At 40.6% G+C, this 17,942-nt stretch overlaps 2 protein-coding genes across 3 annotated transcripts; one reads left to right on the top strand and one right to left on the bottom strand.

Annotated features, from left to right (window-relative positions):
- The first annotated feature begins 2,386 nt into the window (after positions 1–2,386).
- On the top strand, positions 2,387–6,800 carry LOC142525374 (protein CLP1 homolog). Of its 2 annotated transcripts, none has more exons than XM_075629653.1 (10): positions 2,387–2,669; positions 3,745–3,813; positions 3,926–4,018; positions 4,593–4,834; positions 4,996–5,134; positions 5,226–5,282; positions 5,485–5,619; positions 5,758–5,993; positions 6,334–6,378; positions 6,463–6,800. In XM_075629653.1, exons 1-10 carry the CDS (start codon positions 2,454–2,456, stop codon positions 6,548–6,550), a joined length of 1,320 nt encoding a protein of 439 aa, XP_075485768.1. In that variant the 5' UTR covers positions 2,387–2,453; the 3' UTR covers positions 6,551–6,800. The 2 variants fall into 2 exon arrangements, with proteins under 2 accessions (XP_075485768.1, XP_075485767.1); XM_075629652.1 differs by lacking the exon at positions 2,387–2,669 and adding an exon at positions 3,339–3,476.
- A 932-nt stretch (positions 6,801–7,732) lies between these two features.
- Positions 7,733–10,779, bottom strand: LOC142525373 (eukaryotic initiation factor 4A-14-like). Its single transcript, XM_075629651.1, has 5 exons — positions 10,559–10,779; positions 9,812–9,881; positions 9,574–9,680; positions 8,826–9,256; positions 7,733–8,669 (listed from the first exon to the last, which is right to left on the bottom strand). The coding sequence occupies exons 2-5, from the start codon at positions 9,877–9,879 to the stop codon at positions 8,034–8,036; spliced, it is 1,242 nt and encodes a 413-aa protein (XP_075485766.1). The 5' UTR covers positions 9,880–9,881; positions 10,559–10,779; the 3' UTR covers positions 7,733–8,033.
- Positions 10,780–17,942: the final 7,163 nt, after the last annotated feature.

Here is a 17,942-nt window from a genome sequence, read left to right as displayed (position 1 = left end):
GTTCTCTAAGCATACACACAGTGGAAAGATTACCATATTGAGTGTATATGTCGATGATATTATAATCACAGGGGACAACGAGGAGGAGATTAAGTGCTTGAAGCATATTCTAGCTACTGAATTTGAAGTGAAAGATCTAGGAAATTTAAAGTATTTTCTAGGCATGGAAGTAGCTCGTTCCCAGACAGGTATTTCTGTATCTCAATGCAAGTATACTCTTGATCTTCTAAAAGAAACGGGCATGCTTGGATGTAAACCATCTGAAACACCTATGGAGCCGAATTTAAAGCTTGATGCTGGAGACTCTGAAACTGCAGTAGAGAGGGAGAGATATCAAAGGTTGGTTGGAAAGCTTATTTACCTAGCTAACACCAGACCTGACATTAGCTTTGCAGTGAGCCTTGTCAGTCGATTTATGAGCAATCCCAAGGAATCTCACATGGAAGCTGTTTTCAAAATTCTTAGATACCTAAAGGGTTCACCTGGCAAAGGTTTATTCTTCAGAAAGAACACCAGTCGAAGCTTAGAAGTGTTTACAGATGCTGATTGGGCTGGTTCGAAAATTGACAGGAAGTCTACCTCAGGTTATTGCACTTTTGTTTGGGGTAATTTGGTTACATGGAGGAGCAAGAAGCAATCAGTCGTTGCTCGGAGTAGTGCAGAAGCTGAATATAGGGCTCTAGCTCATGGGATTTGCGAAGGAATTTGGCTAAAACGCCTACTCAAAAGTTTACAAATTCCATTTGAACACTCCATCCATCTCCACTGTGACAATGAAGCAGCCCTGAGCATAGCCAAGAATCCAGTTCACCATGATCGCACTAAGCACATTGAGCTTGATAGACATTTCATTATTGAGAAGATTGAGAATCAAGATATTGCATTACACTATGTTCCATCACGTCTCCAAGTTGCAGACATTCTCACTAAGGCCTTACTCCATCCTATGTTTGATAACTTGTGTGGCAAGCTAAACCTCATGAATGTTTATGGTTCAGCTTGAGGGGGAGTGTAGAAATATGTGTCATATTCTAGTTTCTTATCTTAGGAATTACCGATAGTGTATTTAAGTTTTAAACTCTTGATATAATCAAGGGTTGTTAGTTTGTTTCATTTATTCTAGCTTTTTAGTTTTTCCTCCTCTTGTATTTAAACTCTGATTGATGAATAATAAAATAGACACTTAAAAGCATATGTTGTCTCAGATTTCTTTAGACTTTGCCAATGTTGATTCCCACATTGGCGACCACCGTTAAGAAAACAGATTCCCACATCTCTATCACTCAACACCGCGTGCGTGTGTTTCTTTAATACTATAAACAGTAAATTCTTAAACGGTTTTACTTTTTCTGTGAGTGAAAGGCTTATATGATTTCGTAAGAGATGAAAAATTTTCTGGGATTGTTGGAGCCAGAGATCTCCTCTCAGGTCTTTTGTGAGATGATTTCAAATATTTATATCTGTGAAATAGGTCGACTCGGGTCATAGCTGGAATAAAAAATAATATTTTAGAATCGTCTTACAAATTTGACATGCGAGACCACTAACATTAGGTTTTTGACTTTTAAGTTTTAAATTGGATTAGCATTTTATTTTCTTGAATGAAATGAATTCTGATGGCGCCAAACACTACAAGTAATAATGTTTAGGCATCCCTAATAAAGACGACTCTATTTAATCGCATGAAATACTTGGTGCATGCTAATTCAGAGTTCTCATGATCAACTTATAATAAATTTCATTTTCGTTATAATTAACTAAATTTATTCATACAAATTCGCAAAATTTATTTAACTTTTTTTTTTACATTCAAAATTGTGCATGTAAAGTTGCAAATAGCAATCAAATAAACACAAGCTTTGAGTAATTTTTGCTTTGAAAAAAAATTTGGGAAAATTACCTTACTCTATCAGAATTCGTAATTTAGAAAAGCAGCTAAATAAAAATATTGTATAATTTTTTAAAATATTTTACAAACATAATCATGTAAAAATATATATAATTTTTTACAAGTTAAATTTAGATGTCTATGATAAAAACTTATCTAAATATAATTATTTTTAGCTTGAAACAAATATTTAGTAATGAAAATATGAATTTATAAGTCGATAATATTCTTGTAAATTTTATGTTTTATTATGAAAGGAAAAATAAATATCGGATTATTTTAAATAATAATGATGATGATGATGATGATGATGATGATTTTCTACGACTCTAGAATGGGCTGTTGTTGGGTTTATACTGAACGAGCTATTATTATCTAAGCCTGGTCTGGTTAAAAAATGAAGCCCAATGATTTTAGCCAGTTTTCCTGGGCCACATTAATTGGGCCTGAAACTCAATTCCCCTAAGGCCCTAACCATCAACAATTCACGATTCTGGTTTGGGTCTGTTCGATTTCGTTCTCTACCAGTGTGTCGCTTGTTTGCTAGAAATCAAGCAGCATCGGAATGTCGTACGGCGGCGCCACCGTGGCTACGACTGGGCCAGCAGGTGTTTCAACAACGATGAGACAGGTGAAGCTGGACAAAGAATGTGAACTAAGAGTTGAAGTCGGGCCCGACGCGCCTCTTCGCCTCCGATTGAGCAGCGGCACCGCAGAGATATTTGGGACCGAAATTCCGCCGGGGATTTGGTTAAACTATCAGCCGAGGCTCAAGTTTGCTGTAATTTAGCAATACTCATAATTTAATTTGATCAATAGATTTTCAATTCACTTGTTTGAGCCACTAATCCTCCGTCTGAACTTAGAATTTAGTAGGAAGAATACTAGCATTCAAAGCTACATTCTTATCTTGAATATCTCACAGAAAGTTGCTCTGCACAATCCTTAGCATTTCCTTACTGAAATTAAGTTTCCTAGTCGGTGGATAGTTCATGTTTACTAGCAAATGGCATATTGTGATTCTGGCTTATAGTTTAATTGTACACCAGATTTTTTCTTGGTATGGTGCAACAATTGAATTGGATGGTTCTTCGCCTCCGATTGAGCAGCGGCACCGCAGAGATATTTGGGACCGAAATTTCGCCGGGGATTTGGTTAAACTATCAGCCGAGGCTCAAGTTTGCTGTAATTTAGCAATACTCATAATTTAATTTGATCAATAGATTTTCAATTCACTTGTTTGAGCCACTAATCCTCCGTCTGAACTTAGAATTTAGTAGGAAGAATACTAGCATTCAAAGCTACATTCTTATCTTGAATATCTCACAGAAAGTTGCTCTGCACAATCCTTAGCATTTCCTTACTGAAATAAGTTTCCTAGTCGGTGGATAGTTCATGTTTACTAGCAAATGGCATATTGTGATTCTGGCTTATAGTTTAATTGTACACCAGATTTTTTCTTGGTATGGTGCAACAATTGAATTGGATGGTTCTTCGCCTCCGATTGAGCAGCGGCACCGCAGAGATATTTGGGACCGAAATTCCGCCGGGGATTTGGTTAAACTATCAGCCGAGGCTCAAGTTTGCTGTAATTTAGCAATACTCATAATTTAATTTGATCAATAGATTTTCAATTCACTTGTTTGAGCCACTAATCCTCCGTCTGAACTTAGAATTTAGTAGGAAGAATACTAGCATTCAAAGCTACATTCTTATCTTGAATATCTCACAGAAAGTGGCTCTGCACAATCCTTAGCATTTCCATACTGAAATTAAGTTTCCTAGTCGGTGGATAGTTCATGTTTACTAGCAAATGGCATATTGTGATTCTGGCTTATAGTTTAATTGTACACCAGATTTTTTCTTGGTATGGTGCAACAATTGAATTGGATGGTTCTACCGAAACTGATTATACAGCTGATGAGGTATGTCTGCGATCTCTTTCTTGATCACACTGTTGATCTGGAATTTCATACGTATATGTTCCTCCTTTGCTACTCTCTAAGAAGAATTCTCGGTTTCCTATTTCTTCTTTAGACACCTATGATCAGTTATGTCAACGTGCATGCCGTGCTGGATGCTCGAAGAAATCGTGCCAAAGCTGCACCCAGTGATTCTGATACTTCTCAGGTACCATCAGTGAATAGATAGACCTACTAACAAGGATACTGTGCTTTCATTTTAAGCTACCTGTTACCTACTAGGAATTTTTGCTCATATTTTCTAATATCAAGATTCTCTTTCTGGTACTCAATAGCAATTTTTGGTTTTTTATTAGCTTAAACTGTATGCATCCTTCCAGCTTTTTCAGAGCATTAAAATTAGATCCCCAATGAAAGCTGGCACTCATAGTTTGCTTTAAACATAATCTCCGTAGATCAGTTTACATTCACATGAAATCAGGCTTGCAACACCTTCGTCTTCTAAGTTCAAGATACTTTATGAAGAAAAAGTGATTGGTGAGCAAATATTTTACCAAAATTCAAATTTGTCTGCCTTCTGCAGTTGTTTTGTTTGAGTTGGATGTATTGTGCAAATTGATGAATTTTATGGTGGGTGATTTTTATCTACATCTTCATCTGTCATTAGTAGTTGTTTTCTATTCTTTTGCTAACAAATGTTATCAAATACTCATTATTCTGAAACTTCTAAAAGTGGCTATTGGCCCATTCATATTAAGTCACTCTCCAGTCACTTTATTCAGGGGCCAAGGGTTATTGTTGTTGGACCTACGGATTCTGGAAAGAGCACCTTATCAAGGATGTTATTGAGTTGGGCTGCTAAACAGGGATGGAAACCGACTTTTGTAGATTTAGACACAGGCCAGGGATCTATAACGATACCTGGATGCATAGCTGCAACTCCAGTTGAACTTCCTATCGATCCAGTTGAAGGAATCCCTTTCGATATGCCACTCGTGTACTTCCATGGGCATGTTACTCCCAGGTAACGGAGTGGTTTGTGTTGAGCATTCCTCGTTTTATATTTTAATACTAATCAACTGTACCCGGCATTGCATGCATACACCATTTGCTGCTTGTTTGTGACCATTATTCATTCTTTTATTACCTTTGAGTTTACCTTCCTTCCAACTTGGTGTTTTTCAGTGTCAATGTTGATCTTTACAAGGTTTTGGTGAAAGAGCTTGCTCAAACTTTGGAGAGACAGTTTACAGGAAATCTTGAATCTAGAGCTTCAGGCATGGTGATTAATACCATGGGATGGATTGAAGGTGTTGGGTATGAGGTATTTGAGTTTTATATAACCTGTTGGCTATTAAAAGAGATTCTTTGTCATCATCCCAACTTACAGTTTCTGTCTTATACCCTTTTGGCAGTTGCTGTTGCATGCAATTGATACATTGAATGCCACAGTTGTTCTCGTTCTGGGTCAGGTACTATATTATACGGGGTTAATGGTAGCCCTTTAAAAATGGCCTCTTTGAAGACTTCTTTTTTTATATATGTATTTAAGTGAATGGTGAAAGGAGAGCAGGTGTTTATTTGCATGTAAGTGGATGTATATTTATTCATGAGAAACATGGATCTTAATGCATGATAATTGTCTTTTTCTTGCTTGCACATGAACTATGGCAGGAAAAGCTTTGGAGCTTGCTAAGAGATGTTTATAAAAATAAGGCTAACATAGATGTGGTGAAACTTCAGAAGTCTGGTGGTGTTGTCTCTAGGAATGCAAAAGTTCGTCAAAAGTCCAGGGCTTACAGAATACGCGTATGCAATATTTTTAGTTTTCTTTGTTGTGTCCTATGTTCGTGCAGACTTGTTGACTATGAAGAGACATTGCCTTCCAGCTATTGTTTTCAATTCTGATACATGTATTAACATATTTTTTGCTTTGCCTGATTGCAGGAATATTTCTATGGTCTTGCTAATGATCTTTCCCCACATTCTAGTGTTGCAAATTTCAGTGATTTAATCATATACCGCATTGGTGGTGGACCACAGGCCCCGCGTTCTGCTCTGCCCATTGGCGCAGAGCCTTCGGCAGACCCTACAAGATTGATACCTGTTACTGTTAACCAGGATTTGCTCCACTTAATTCTAGCTGTGTCATTTGCAACAGAACCAGCTGAAATTATTTCAAGGTATAGGCAACTTCTCTTTTATTCAACTCTTTTACAAGTTAGCCCAAAAAAAGACATCTGAGAGAATGTTAAATTGTTAATTGTTGATTCAAAGAAGGATTTTCTGAATTATTTTCTTGCTGTGATAGATTTAAAACTATTTGAGAACTTAAAATTAATTCCCCTTCGAAGTTGATTGTTCCTGTTTGGTGCCATTTTTAAAAAATCTTCTATTTTTAAGTGCACCTCATTTCATTATTTCATTATCTTCTATATTTGCCTGACTCACATATCTATACCAATTTAATTTTGGCAAGTCTTTGTTTTTTTCTCTTATGATCCTTTTTTCTCCTCTTCTCAGTAATGTTGCTGGATTCATCTGGATCACTGACATAAACTTTGAAAGGTTTGGACTTTAACCTTCGTCCTCAATAAATTTCTTTCACAATTCTCCCTGCTGATGTGACCTCTTTTGGAATTCTCCGTGCAGTAAGAAAATCACTTATTTGGCACCATCTGCTGGAAGCCTTCCCGGTAAATATTTGATCATGGGAAGCCTGACTTGGTATGAACCTTAGTGCACTAACTTGCAAGTTGTGCCATTTGCTTCAACAGTACTTAGTGTGTGAACTGTGGGATGTAACATAAGACAATGGTCATTGTTGATGATTGTTAAGAAATGTGGTCTCGCAATTGTTTAATAATTTTGAGAGGTAAGTGGGAATAACTGCTTTGGTTATACAGTTGAGATTGGTCAGTCTTTCCCATTTCTTGTAATATAATCAACTAATGACTGGTAATCTACTTCTTTTAATGTTTTCGTTTTGAGGCTCCTGTTCCTTCAGAGTCATTTTGAATGAAGGGAAATGTGCGAACCAGTTTTTATCACAACCAAAGGAAATATGAACGAAACTTTTCCCCTCTTTGAAGGGAAGCAGGACACAAGTGCAAAATCATTGGAATCCACACCTCTTCAATTTCTAATGCTCCATCTTTTAAAATGTAAAATTCGACAAAGGGACCACGTTATCAATTAAAATGTAACATTTGGTATCATATTCTTCGTTACTATCGTCGCTCTACAAAATTGCTCCATTATATTGAGATCTAGCTGAGCTTCGTTAACATCTGATGGAGACACCTTCGATCAGGAAAAGCAGCTTTATCTTTGAGATAATGTCTCTAATTACTCTATAATCTCTCGCTTTCTTTTTCTTTCGAGTCATCATTTATCATCACAACTGTGCTAATTGGTTTTTTGTGGGGAATGTAAAATCTCATCTACAAAACCATCTGTACCACCGGGTGATGCTCTTCTTCGTCATTTACTATACTATAAAATAGATCCAACCCGATCCTAGCCTACTTGACTATGTTCCCATTTCTCAAAATGGCTCTCTTTGCTTTCTAGCTTACCCGGGAACCTTCGCCGTCAACTGGTGAAGAAGCATTCCCTTTCCGATAAAAAACTAAGCGTCTTGCCTACTAGATAATTTCGTAATTTATTTTTTTGCCATACCAAAAGACAATACAATATCTCTATGACCATCTTGCTTAATAAATAGTAACAGATAGCTATGACTACAAATATATACACAATGAAAGTGCCTAATATAGCTAGTTTGATAGATGGTGCAAAAACACATCAACACATATTACACAAGTATACCAATTGGTGGAACATCACCAGGCACCAACTTTAAGACTCGAGGAATTTCAACTTCTTTTGGACAATTACAATACTCGAAGCAAACCAAAAGTTCTCAACAAATTGGGCCACGCATCATCGTCCCCGCTGCATATCAAAAGACAAAATCTCTCGATCACACATACATTACATTTTAATCTAAAAAAAATATGAAAACAAGATAATAAAAGCAATTAAAGTGATGACATCAACACCTCACATGAGGTTACAAGGTCGCCTGTTTGTAATCACTTGGCACGTGCAACTTAAATATTTATGGGCCCATGTCACATGGAGGGATTCAAAAACCAGATTTGATTCTCTCTTTAATAGGTACGAAAAAAGAACTTAACCTCAATCAACCAAAAACGCAATTAGAGGAGATCAGCCACATTGGCAGGAAGCTCCTCAACAACAACGTTATAGAACTTCTGAATGTCGAATAACATTCGTTCATCGTCTTTAGTAACGAAGTTGATAGCAACACCCTTCCTCCCGAAACGGCCACTTCGCCCAATACGATGAAGGTAATTCTCAGGCTGAGTTGGCAAATCGTAGTTAATGACCAGAGAGACCTGCTGCACATCAATCCCACGTGCTAAAAGATCTGTGGTGATGAGTACACGTGAAGAACCTGATCTGAATTCACGCATAATGATGTCTCTCGTGTTTTGGTCCATGTCACCATGAGTGGCAGAGACTGTGTGATCTCGGCCGCGCATTTTGTCTGTGAGCCAGTCGACCTTACGCCTGGTGTTAACAAAGATGACACTCTGAGTAATGGCTAATGTTTCATAAAGATCACAGAGAGTTTCGAGCTTCCATTCCTCTTTGTCAACGTTAACGTAAAACTGCTTGATGCCCTCAAGTGTTAGTTCATCACGCTTCACAAGAATTCGAACTGGCTTATTCATAAATTTTCTTGTAATTTCAAGAGCTTCTGGAGGCATAGTAGCGGAAAATACACCAACTTGAATCTTAGGAGGCAGCAACTGAAAGATATCGTATATCTGAAAAAAACAACCTTGGCTTTAAATAAAAAATGACACTCATCTCCACCGACAAAATTATGACTAAATATCACATCATGCTCAACTATGGACAATAAAATGGCTGATAGCCCAAAATAAAGTTTCGAATCACTACGTACAGGCAATTTAACATACCTGATCCTTAAAACCTCTGGACAGCATTTCATCTGCTTCATCCAACACAAACATCTTGATGTAATCGGGGCGAAGAGACTGCCTTCCTAACATGTCAAACACACGTCCAGGAGTACCAACCACAACGTGAACCCCGCTGGACAGAATACGTTGATCTTCACGAACAATGGTACCTCCAACACAAGCATGAACCTTAACACCAAGATAATCACCAAGCGCTCGCATAACCTTCTCGATTTGCTGTGCAAGCTCACGAGTTGGTGCTAGAACCAAAGCCTGGCACTCGACAACATTGTAGTCTAGCTGCTGCAGAATTCCAGAGCAGAAAGTTGCTGTCTTTCCTGTTCCAGACTGGGCCTGTTGAATCACATCAACCCCCTTGCAGAAGGGAACAATACCTCTTTGTTGAATTGCAGAGGGCTTCTCAAAACCTTCAAAACAGTACAAAATAGGGTCTTCAACATCTCAATAACAGAAAAAGGAAGCCAAATATACAAACAAAGCACATCATAATGCCAAATTATAGAGTGAGGGACAAACGCATATTTAGAAATCTTGCAACAGAAGGATAAACTAGTAACAATGGTATAACAGAAACCTTGTTTTTTGCATAGGTCAGTAAAGAAAGAGACGAAACACCAATCAGAAACATAAGCAATATTAAGATTGCACGGGAGGTAAGTTCCATCATGAAATACATACAATAAAATGAAGAACTAAGGCACATAATTATATGGCTAAAATATACCATAGGCATAGATGCCCCTAAGGAGATTTTCCTGCAGGCCCATAGCATCAAAACTGTCATACACTTCATCGTAACTAGTGAAGAACTCCTCACCCTCAGCTCCAAGTCTGAAATAAAAACAGATGATGAAAAAAATAAGAGTACATAAGGCTAGAGAAAGGAGAAATCAAAGATAAATTGTTTCTATCAAAAGAATGCTCTTTCAGAACACCGAATGAAGGCATGATAGAGAGCTTACATTTCATTCATTTTGGTATCATATTGACGAGCATCAAATTGGGAACCTTCAGATGCCATTCCAGCCATGGCTGTTGTGAAGGAAACAAACAAAAACAAGCACTAAGGTATGTACACAAGATTGATGACAAAAATCATACACATGACATACGCACATTGACTGTGATACTTGAAGTACATTTTATACTCGTTGGGCCTATTCTCGTTTTTTGGGTCATTTTACTTTCCTTTAACAGTGGACAGCAAGCATAAATCAAACTCCAAAACAAAAATAAACATATACAGCTAATCCAATCATGACACATAGATAAATATCGTTGATCTCATCATCAAGAAACCCAAGTATATCTCAACTTCGCGTCACCATTTTTACACCCCAATTTAAGAAACAGAGACAACATAATATTTTTGGAGGAGGAAAAAAAACAAAGGCGATACGACGCTTGTCATCACTCTATACAAGGTATGACCTGGTATAAGTTGGAATATGATCTGTGATTCAAAGGTTCAATCACGTGGAAGAAAAATCAAGCAATGACACGAACAGACAGACCATCAACAAAAAAAACAGCCCTCAAATAATCGAGTACACTGGAAATTTAAAACAAAAACAATAACTTACACAATAAATCAAACAAGTTGACCACAATTTAAAAAACAAAAAACAAATCTCAACTTCGTTATCACTCAATCATCGAAGTTCCAAATAATTCTTATAATCACCTAATAAACTTGACTATTCTGTTACCTGATGGAAGTAAAGCTCGATTCACAGAAGATCTGAAAAAAAGATTTAAAGCGTGAGCAGTCAAAGGAAACTCCTCGGATCTCGCCTCGGAGTTGAGGGGCAGTGAAATCTCAGTTGTGCGATGTTAGAGATTGGGTTTGAGAGCCTAGATTATTTCCCCAGTGAATTTCCTGTGTTCTCCTTGCTCTCCGACGTCGTCTTACCGAGGCCCGCATCGTTAGATACATCGGTTGGGCATGTAAACTAAACTCATGGTTAGCACGATTTCAATCATCTACATCGTTAGTTTATAATGCGATTTATCTTTGGATATTATTTCGGAATGATGGAATCCTACTCAAAATTTTTTGTACACTCTTTATTTATTTTTATTTTATTTTTTTTAATTTTGATCAAGAATGTCAAGATGGATTAAGTAGTTGATCTGATAAAATAAGTAAGTTAGATTGATTTCTTAATCCGTCCAGTTAATAGTGCTTGCCACCTAAAGTATAGGGGCAAAAACTTGTGTGAGACGGTCTCACGAGTCGTATTTTGTGAGACGGATATCTTATTTAGGTCATCCATGAAAAGGTATTACTTTTTATGCTAAGAGTATTACTTTTTATTGTGAATATCGGTATCTTAACATGTCTCACAGATAAAGATTCGTGAAACCGTCTCACAATATACTTAATCAAACATAGGTGGCTTTCATTGATAATTTTCCGATTGACCACAAAAGACAGGTCGGTCCATCTCTCTAACCCATTTTAACAATTTCAGTTTTGATATTTCGACGCCGATGTATTTTTATTTTGGAAAAAATTTATGCCAATATATGAAAAGGATGTTGATTTTTTTGTAAAATATAAACTAGAGATTTATTTACACGTGTCAGCGAATAAAATCATTAATGTTTTAAAATCCAAATAATGTGAATAGAAAATTTATAAATGAAAGTGATAGTCAGAAGAAATTAAATTATAAATAAAATAGTAAAATTTTTAATATACGTAATTTATATGCAGATTAACCAACCTCTCATTATAATTTATTTATTCAAAATTAAAAAGAGTGGAGATTATTTTAGAAAAATAAACAAAGAAAAAAGTTCACAATAAAGACCTTTAACAATCTGATATTTCTTTAGGAAGTCGAGTCACTTAAGTATTAACCTGGATCTGCCCAAAGAGCATGTTCATTTTCTAGACGGAATGTTCGTTGTTTTATCAAAAATTATAATTTGTATTTTAGTGTTGGAGTCATAAATTTAATACTAGAAGGTTTAAAACTTTTCTTAACAAAATACAAAATAATATATGTCAATTAACTTCTTAGATATTTTGGGCTAAAATCTTAATTTTTTTGAGTTATGTCTTTCTTTTTCTACTTTGGTTGTCTGAGCTAAATACAAAAATTTTATTTTTTCTACTTGCGTTACTTGACCTAAATATAAGTAGAGCTAGAATCTCAATCTAAAAAAAATTAAAAATCGAAGAGACCACCCGAGCTACAACCCAGGTGGACATACATGTGGCTCCGTCTTTGGCTGGTGGTAAATGTACAACTCTAATATTTTAAATTTATAGCAGGGTCAAACACTACGGTTCGAATATTCTCTAGGTAATTATTGAACTCGGATTCCGGAAAAATTTTTATCAAGTTCATTTTATAACTTAATCACATATGAGTGATGTATATAAGTTAAAATATTATGTTTACAAGTAATAATTATCCAACAATTATTTATCTCCTAAATTTAGAAGAGTAAAAGCATATAGATTTTCAAATATAATTTTTGAAGCGTGTATCAGATATTGGTTAATTCATATATTTTCAGTAATTTTTTAAAAAAATTTGGAATAAAATATTATATATATATATATATATATATATATAATTTTAAAAAAGATGTGAAGTGGTGGTGGGAACCCTAATTCCACTTGTTGGAGTTGGCCACTTCCATAAAGGGAGAAGTTTAGATTTATTTAAATAAAATATCTGAAATGGTACCAACAATATGTCATCATTGGATCTGCGACCTATTACTAAGTACAATAGCGTAGACTAGAATAGACTAATCAACCACAATCATTCGACTTTAATCAAAATACAATACCAATCCGAATATCAATACGATGACAAAGGAAAGTGATACTCCATGGATGGACTCACTATCCTTAGCTTATTCTTAGCTCAAACGGAAGACAAGTCCATCAAGGGCTCAGGTATTCTCCTATAAATACCAGGTTTGAGTGTTCCCGTAGGAGGATTCATTATATTGTTTTCAGTAGCACCCTTAGCTGCTCCCCCATATATCCTCAGTCTCTGACTTGAGCGTCGGAGGGGCTACGCCAGGACATCCTCCTGGCCCCCTTCTAACAATCTTATTTGTGATTTCAGGCTCAGGGTAATTTCGGAACCTGCGTCTGGATTAGTGACACTTGCTGGAATCGGACCCTAAATTTCCCGTGAGTATCACTTGGCGCCGTCTGTGGGAACATTTGAGTCGAGACGTAGAGATGGTAGGGAAGAGAGGGAGTAGAAGAGCTACCTCAGCATCATCGCGTCCTCAGAGGGGACCCGAACAGTCTCATGCTGAGGCAAGGCAGGAACAACCCCATCAGGAGGCGAGAACAGAACAGCCTCGTCAAGAGAACAGGGTCGAGCAACCCCGTCCTAATGAAAATGTGGGGAACTTGACCGTGGAGCAGTCGGGCCACTTTATCACTCGGACAGTGGATGGGGCTATGAAGAGGAACCAAGAATCTATGTTTGCTGAAGAGCAAGCTTCTCGCCAAGAGCAAGAGGAAAATGCTGAGGGCCACCAGAGCAGGGTTGAAGAGACGCAGCCCCACCAAAGTGGGGAGATTGGTGAGATGAGAGAAATGTGGAAGGAAATACAGATGTTGAGGCAGCAGTTGGGAAGCAGAGCGCCGGCACCCAAGAGAGGAAGTGCCTTTCACTAACCATTTTAGAAGAAGGACTTCCTCCAAATTTTCGACAGTCGAATGTAGGAGAGTACGATGGACATACAGACCCCGAAGAACACTTGGGGAGATTTGAGAATGCGGCCCTATTACATCAATATTTAGATGGGGTCAGGTGCAGGGTGTTTCTGGGCACGTTGGTGAGGTCAGCCCATCAATGGTTTAATACCTTGCAGCCCAACTCTATACGATCTTTCGAGGATTTTTCAAGTTGCTTTCTTGCACAGATTCGCTAGCAGCAAAAAACACCAAAAAAATCTATTTGAGCATGTTTGTGGTGAAACAACAAGAAGCTGAAACTTTGCGAGAGTTTGTTCAGCGTTTCAACAACGCAGCGTTAGAGATAACAGCGGCCACTCCTGACATCATGATAAGTGCCTTTACCCAGGGACTTAGAGGAGGAGAGTTCTTTAAATCGTTAGTGAAGAAACCTCCATCAAATTATGATGATCTGTTATCTCGAGCGGAAAAATATGTAAATCTCGAAGATGCCCAGCGGCATAAGAGGATGGAGCAGCGACTTGGGGGAAGTAGAGTTGAGGGAGCGGAAAGAGGAAGTAGGAAGAGAGGCGCGGGCGAGAGGGAGGATGATAAGGCTAGGGGCAGAGGACAATTCTCATCCCATGTTCCTCTTGATGGGAGTCGGGACAAGGTGATGGAAGTGAGGGAGTCCGAGGGGAGGTGGGAGAAGTCGCAAAGGGTTGAGTGCAGTGCTAGATTGCCTTCACGGGATATTCGAGAAGGATCCTCATCCAGGAGGCGACAGGAGGTCTCGCTCGTCCCATAGGCGTGGTCAAGGCCCTCCATGGACAAGTCAGAGGATCAGGGAGCAGAGAGGGGAAGGTCGATGTCAAGATGTCCCTCAGGAGCCCGTCGAACCGAGGAGGGGAATGAATGAGGATAACCACCCCACGAGAGGAATGATTCATATGATCTCGGGAAGTGCTAATGATGGAGACTCGGGGCGAGCTCGGAAGGCACATGGGAGAAGGTTGGAGAACTTTGAGATATCTAGGGGTGAAGACTTACCACAAGATCCCATCATCGGCTTTGGACCGGAAGACCTCCGAGGCGTTGTGGCTCCACATAACGATGCCTTGGTGGTGACGGCCACCATTGCCAACTATGATGCGGCGATGATATTTATTGATAATGGAAGCTCCGTAAACGTCTTGTTCAAGAGCACGTTGGATCAAATGAAGCTGGAAGGATTCGAGTTTGAGCCGGTCTTCCACCCCGCTGTATGGGTTTGCAGGACACGCCATCCCGTCTTTGGGTCAGATTGTGCTTCCCCTATCCTTGGGAACTGATCCTCGGCGGGTAACAAAGATGATAGCGTTCACCGTGGTGGATACTTTTTCAGCGTATAATGTAATTCTAGGACGGCCAGCCCTGAAGGATTTCAGAGCCGTAGCTTCACTTATCATCAGAAGCTTAAGTTTTCTGTGGGAAAAGGAGTTGGAGTCTTGTGCGGGGACCAAAAAGTCGCGCGTCGGTGTTATGAAGTGGTAGTGAGGGGGGAGGGAAAAAGATCACGTGTGGAGCTTAACATGATTGGGAAAGGAAGAAGTGAGTAACTTTGTCCAATTGAGGTACAAGATGAGCATAGATGAAAGTTGGAGAATGCGCCGAGCAAGGCTCTAAGAGGCTCGGGAACGCTTACCACCTTAGAGAATATTTATCTTGACTTGAATTTTGCTGTATTTCGTTTATGAATTTTTCTTGTATTATTAGTTGAAATTTAATAAAATCAAGTTCTTATATTAAATTCGTGGATGTTGTTGTATTGTGAGGATGAAATGAATTAAATTTTCCTGCTAAGGCATCGCCTAGCAGTGGATCAGAGTTGGGAAAGAGAAAAATTTTATTTTCCTGCTATGACATCGCCTAGCAGAGGAGCAGAGTGAGGAAGGAGAAAAATTTTATTTTTCCTACTAAGGCACCACCTAGCAGAGGAGCAGAGTTGGGGAGGAGTTGAATTTTTATTTTCCTGCTAAGGCATCGCCTAGCAGAGGAGTTAGAGGGTGAAGGTGGTGAATTTTTATTTTCCTGCTAAGGCATCGCCTAGCAGAGGAGTTAGAGGGCGAGGTGTTGAATTTTTATTTTCTTGCTAATGCCCGACCTAGCAGAGGAGTTAGAGGGTGAAGGTGTTGAATTTTTATTTTCCTGCTAAGGCCCGACCTAGCAGAGGAGTTAGAGGGTGGAGGTGGGGAATTTTTATTTTTCTGCTAAGGTATCACCTAGCAAAGGTGCTAGAGGGTGGAGGTGGGGAATTTTTATTTTCCTGCTAAGGTATCACCTAACAGAGAAGTCAGAGGGTGAAGGTGTTGAATTTTTATTTTCCTGCTAAGGCCCGGCTTAGCAGAGGAGTTACGAGATGATGATGTGAGAGTTTTATTTTCCTGTTAAGGCATCGCCTAGCAGTGGAGTTAGAGGGTGGGGAGGGTGAAGTTTTATTTTTCCTGCTAAGGACTATTTTAGCAGAGGAATCAAGAACACGGGGAAGTGAGAATTATTTTCCTTCAAAAGCTTAGTAGAGGAGCAAAGTGGAGTAGAGAAAAAATTAAATTTTCCTGCTATGGCATCGCCTAGCAGAGGAGCAAAGTGGAGGAGGAGAATTAAATTTTATTTTTCCTACTAAGGCATCGCCTAGTAGAGGAGCAGAGTGGAGTAGAGACAAAATTAAATTTTTCTGCTATGACATCGCCTAGCAGAGGAGTTAGAGGGTGGAGGTGTTGAATCTTTATTTTCCTGTTAGAACATCGCCTAGTAGAAGAGAAGGAGAGTTGGATATTTTATTAGCCCTGGTGATTTAATGAGATCAAAGATAAACTCGTGAGAAGCAGTAAATTCAAATGCAAAATACTCAAAGGACAGAACCGCAAGAACGAACAAGTGGGGAACCTGAGGCGGGAGTGCGAGCGCTCGGCTGGGGCTGGGCGAGCGTGCGGAGGAGCTATGGCGAGCGTGCGGAGGGGCTCGGGTGAGCGTGCTGTGGGCGCGCTTGGCTGGGGTGAGGCGAGCGGCAGGTATGGGCGCGCGGCGAGCGGGGCAGGGGCAGCGAGGGGCGAGCTGGGCAGAGGGGCGAGGGGCGAGCTGGGCAGAGGGGCGAGAGGCGAGGCGCCAGAGGCAGCGCGCCGTGCGGGGCTCTGAGGCGAGGGGCAAGCTGGGCAGAGGGGCGAGCTAGGCAGAGGGGCGAGGGGCGAGCTAGGCAGAGGGGCGGGGGGCAAGGCGAGCGGCAGGTATGGGCGTGCGGCGAGCGGGGCAGGGGCAGCGAGGCGAGCTGAAGCAGAGGGGCGAGGGGTAGCGCGCCGTGCGGGGCTGTGGGGCAAGTGGCGAGCTGGGCTGTGAGGCGAGGGGCGAGGGGCAAGTTTGGTAGAGGGGCGAGGCACGATGGGCAGCGCGCCATGCGGGGCAGAGAGGCAAGCGACAGCTGTGGGCGAGGCGGCGCGCGGAGGGCTAGGGCGCGAGGCGGCGCGCGGAGGGCTATGGCGTGCGCGGCGGGGAGAAGGAGGGGCAGGGCGAGAGCTAGGTTGTTGGGGGCGAGGCGGCGCCCGGAGCTATAGGCGAAGGTCAAGGCGGGGTGGTTGGGAGGTGGCGCTAGTGTCAACGCGCAAGTGAATTGTGTGCGCGGAAGAGCTGGCGAATGAATTGCAGAAGAAACTTTTTGTGGGAGAAGTGAGAAATGAAGGAGGAAATTTTTATGGGGGCATTGCCCCCACACCCCACGACCTGACCGGGCACGTCGATCCCCGTAATTTTCGCAGCGGTGAACATCGTTCGTTAACGGCAAACGAAGTAGATTTTTCTAGTACGGTACGTCCTCATCGTCGATAAACCAAGGACAAACACAACTAATCGAACTTTGAACCTACGATTCAGTTCGACTTGGGAGGGGGAGACTAGTGATACCCCATGGAAGACAAGCCCATCAAGGGCCCTATTATCCCTGGCACATCCATAGCCCAAGTGGAAAACAAGCCCATCAATAGCCCAGGTATTCTCCTATAAATACCAGGTTTGAGCATATGATTATTCATTCAATATATTGTTTTCAGCAGCACCCTTAGCTGCTCCCCCCATATATCCTCAGTCACTGACTTGAGCGTCGGAGGGGCTACGCCAGGACACCCTCCTGACCCCCTTTAACGGTCTTTTTTGTGATTTCAGGCTCAGAACAATTTCAAAACCCTGCGTCTGTACTAGTGACACTTGCTTCTGCGGAGCTCGGGCGAGCGTGGCACGGGGCCGGGCGAGCGTGGCACGGGGCCGGGCGAGCGTGCTGAGGGGTCGGGCGAGCGGGCTGCGGGGCTTGGGCGAGCGTGCTGAGGGGCTGGGCGAGCGTGCTGTCGGGGCGTTCTGCGGGGCTCGGGCGAGCGTGGCACGAGGCGATTGGCGAACGTGGCACCAGG

The sequence above is a fragment of the Primulina tabacum genome, chromosome 14 (assembly GCF_025594145.1).
Source record: "Primulina tabacum isolate GXHZ01 chromosome 14, ASM2559414v2, whole genome shotgun sequence".
NCBI lineage: Eukaryota > Viridiplantae > Streptophyta > Magnoliopsida > Lamiales > Gesneriaceae > Primulina > Primulina tabacum.
This window is presented reverse-complemented; position numbering and strand designations above follow the sequence as displayed.

Excerpts from the sequence above, each read along its gene's own strand:
- LOC142525374 (XM_075629653.1), top strand. The coding sequence starts at position 2,454 with ATGTCGTACGGCGGCGCCACCGTGGCTACGACTGGGCCAGCAGGTGTT. Across the intron at positions 4,835-4,995 it reads CATGGGCATGTTACTCCCAG|TGTCAATGTTGATCTTTACA; the intron begins GTAACGGAGTGG and ends GGTGTTTTTCAG. Across the intron at positions 5,620-5,757 it reads CCAGGGCTTACAGAATACGC|GAATATTTCTATGGTCTTGC; the intron begins GTATGCAATATT and ends GCCTGATTGCAG.
- LOC142525373 (XM_075629651.1), bottom strand. The coding sequence starts at position 9,879 with ATGGCTGGAATGGCATCTGAAGGTTCCCAATTTGATGCTCGTCAATAT. Across the intron at positions 9,257-9,573 it reads TAGGGGCATCTATGCCTATG|GTTTTGAGAAGCCCTCTGCA; the intron begins GTATATTTTAGC and ends ACTGTTTTGAAG. Across the intron at positions 8,670-8,825 it reads CCAGAGGTTTTAAGGATCAG|ATATACGATATCTTTCAGTT; the intron begins GTATGTTAAATT and ends TGTTTTTTTCAG.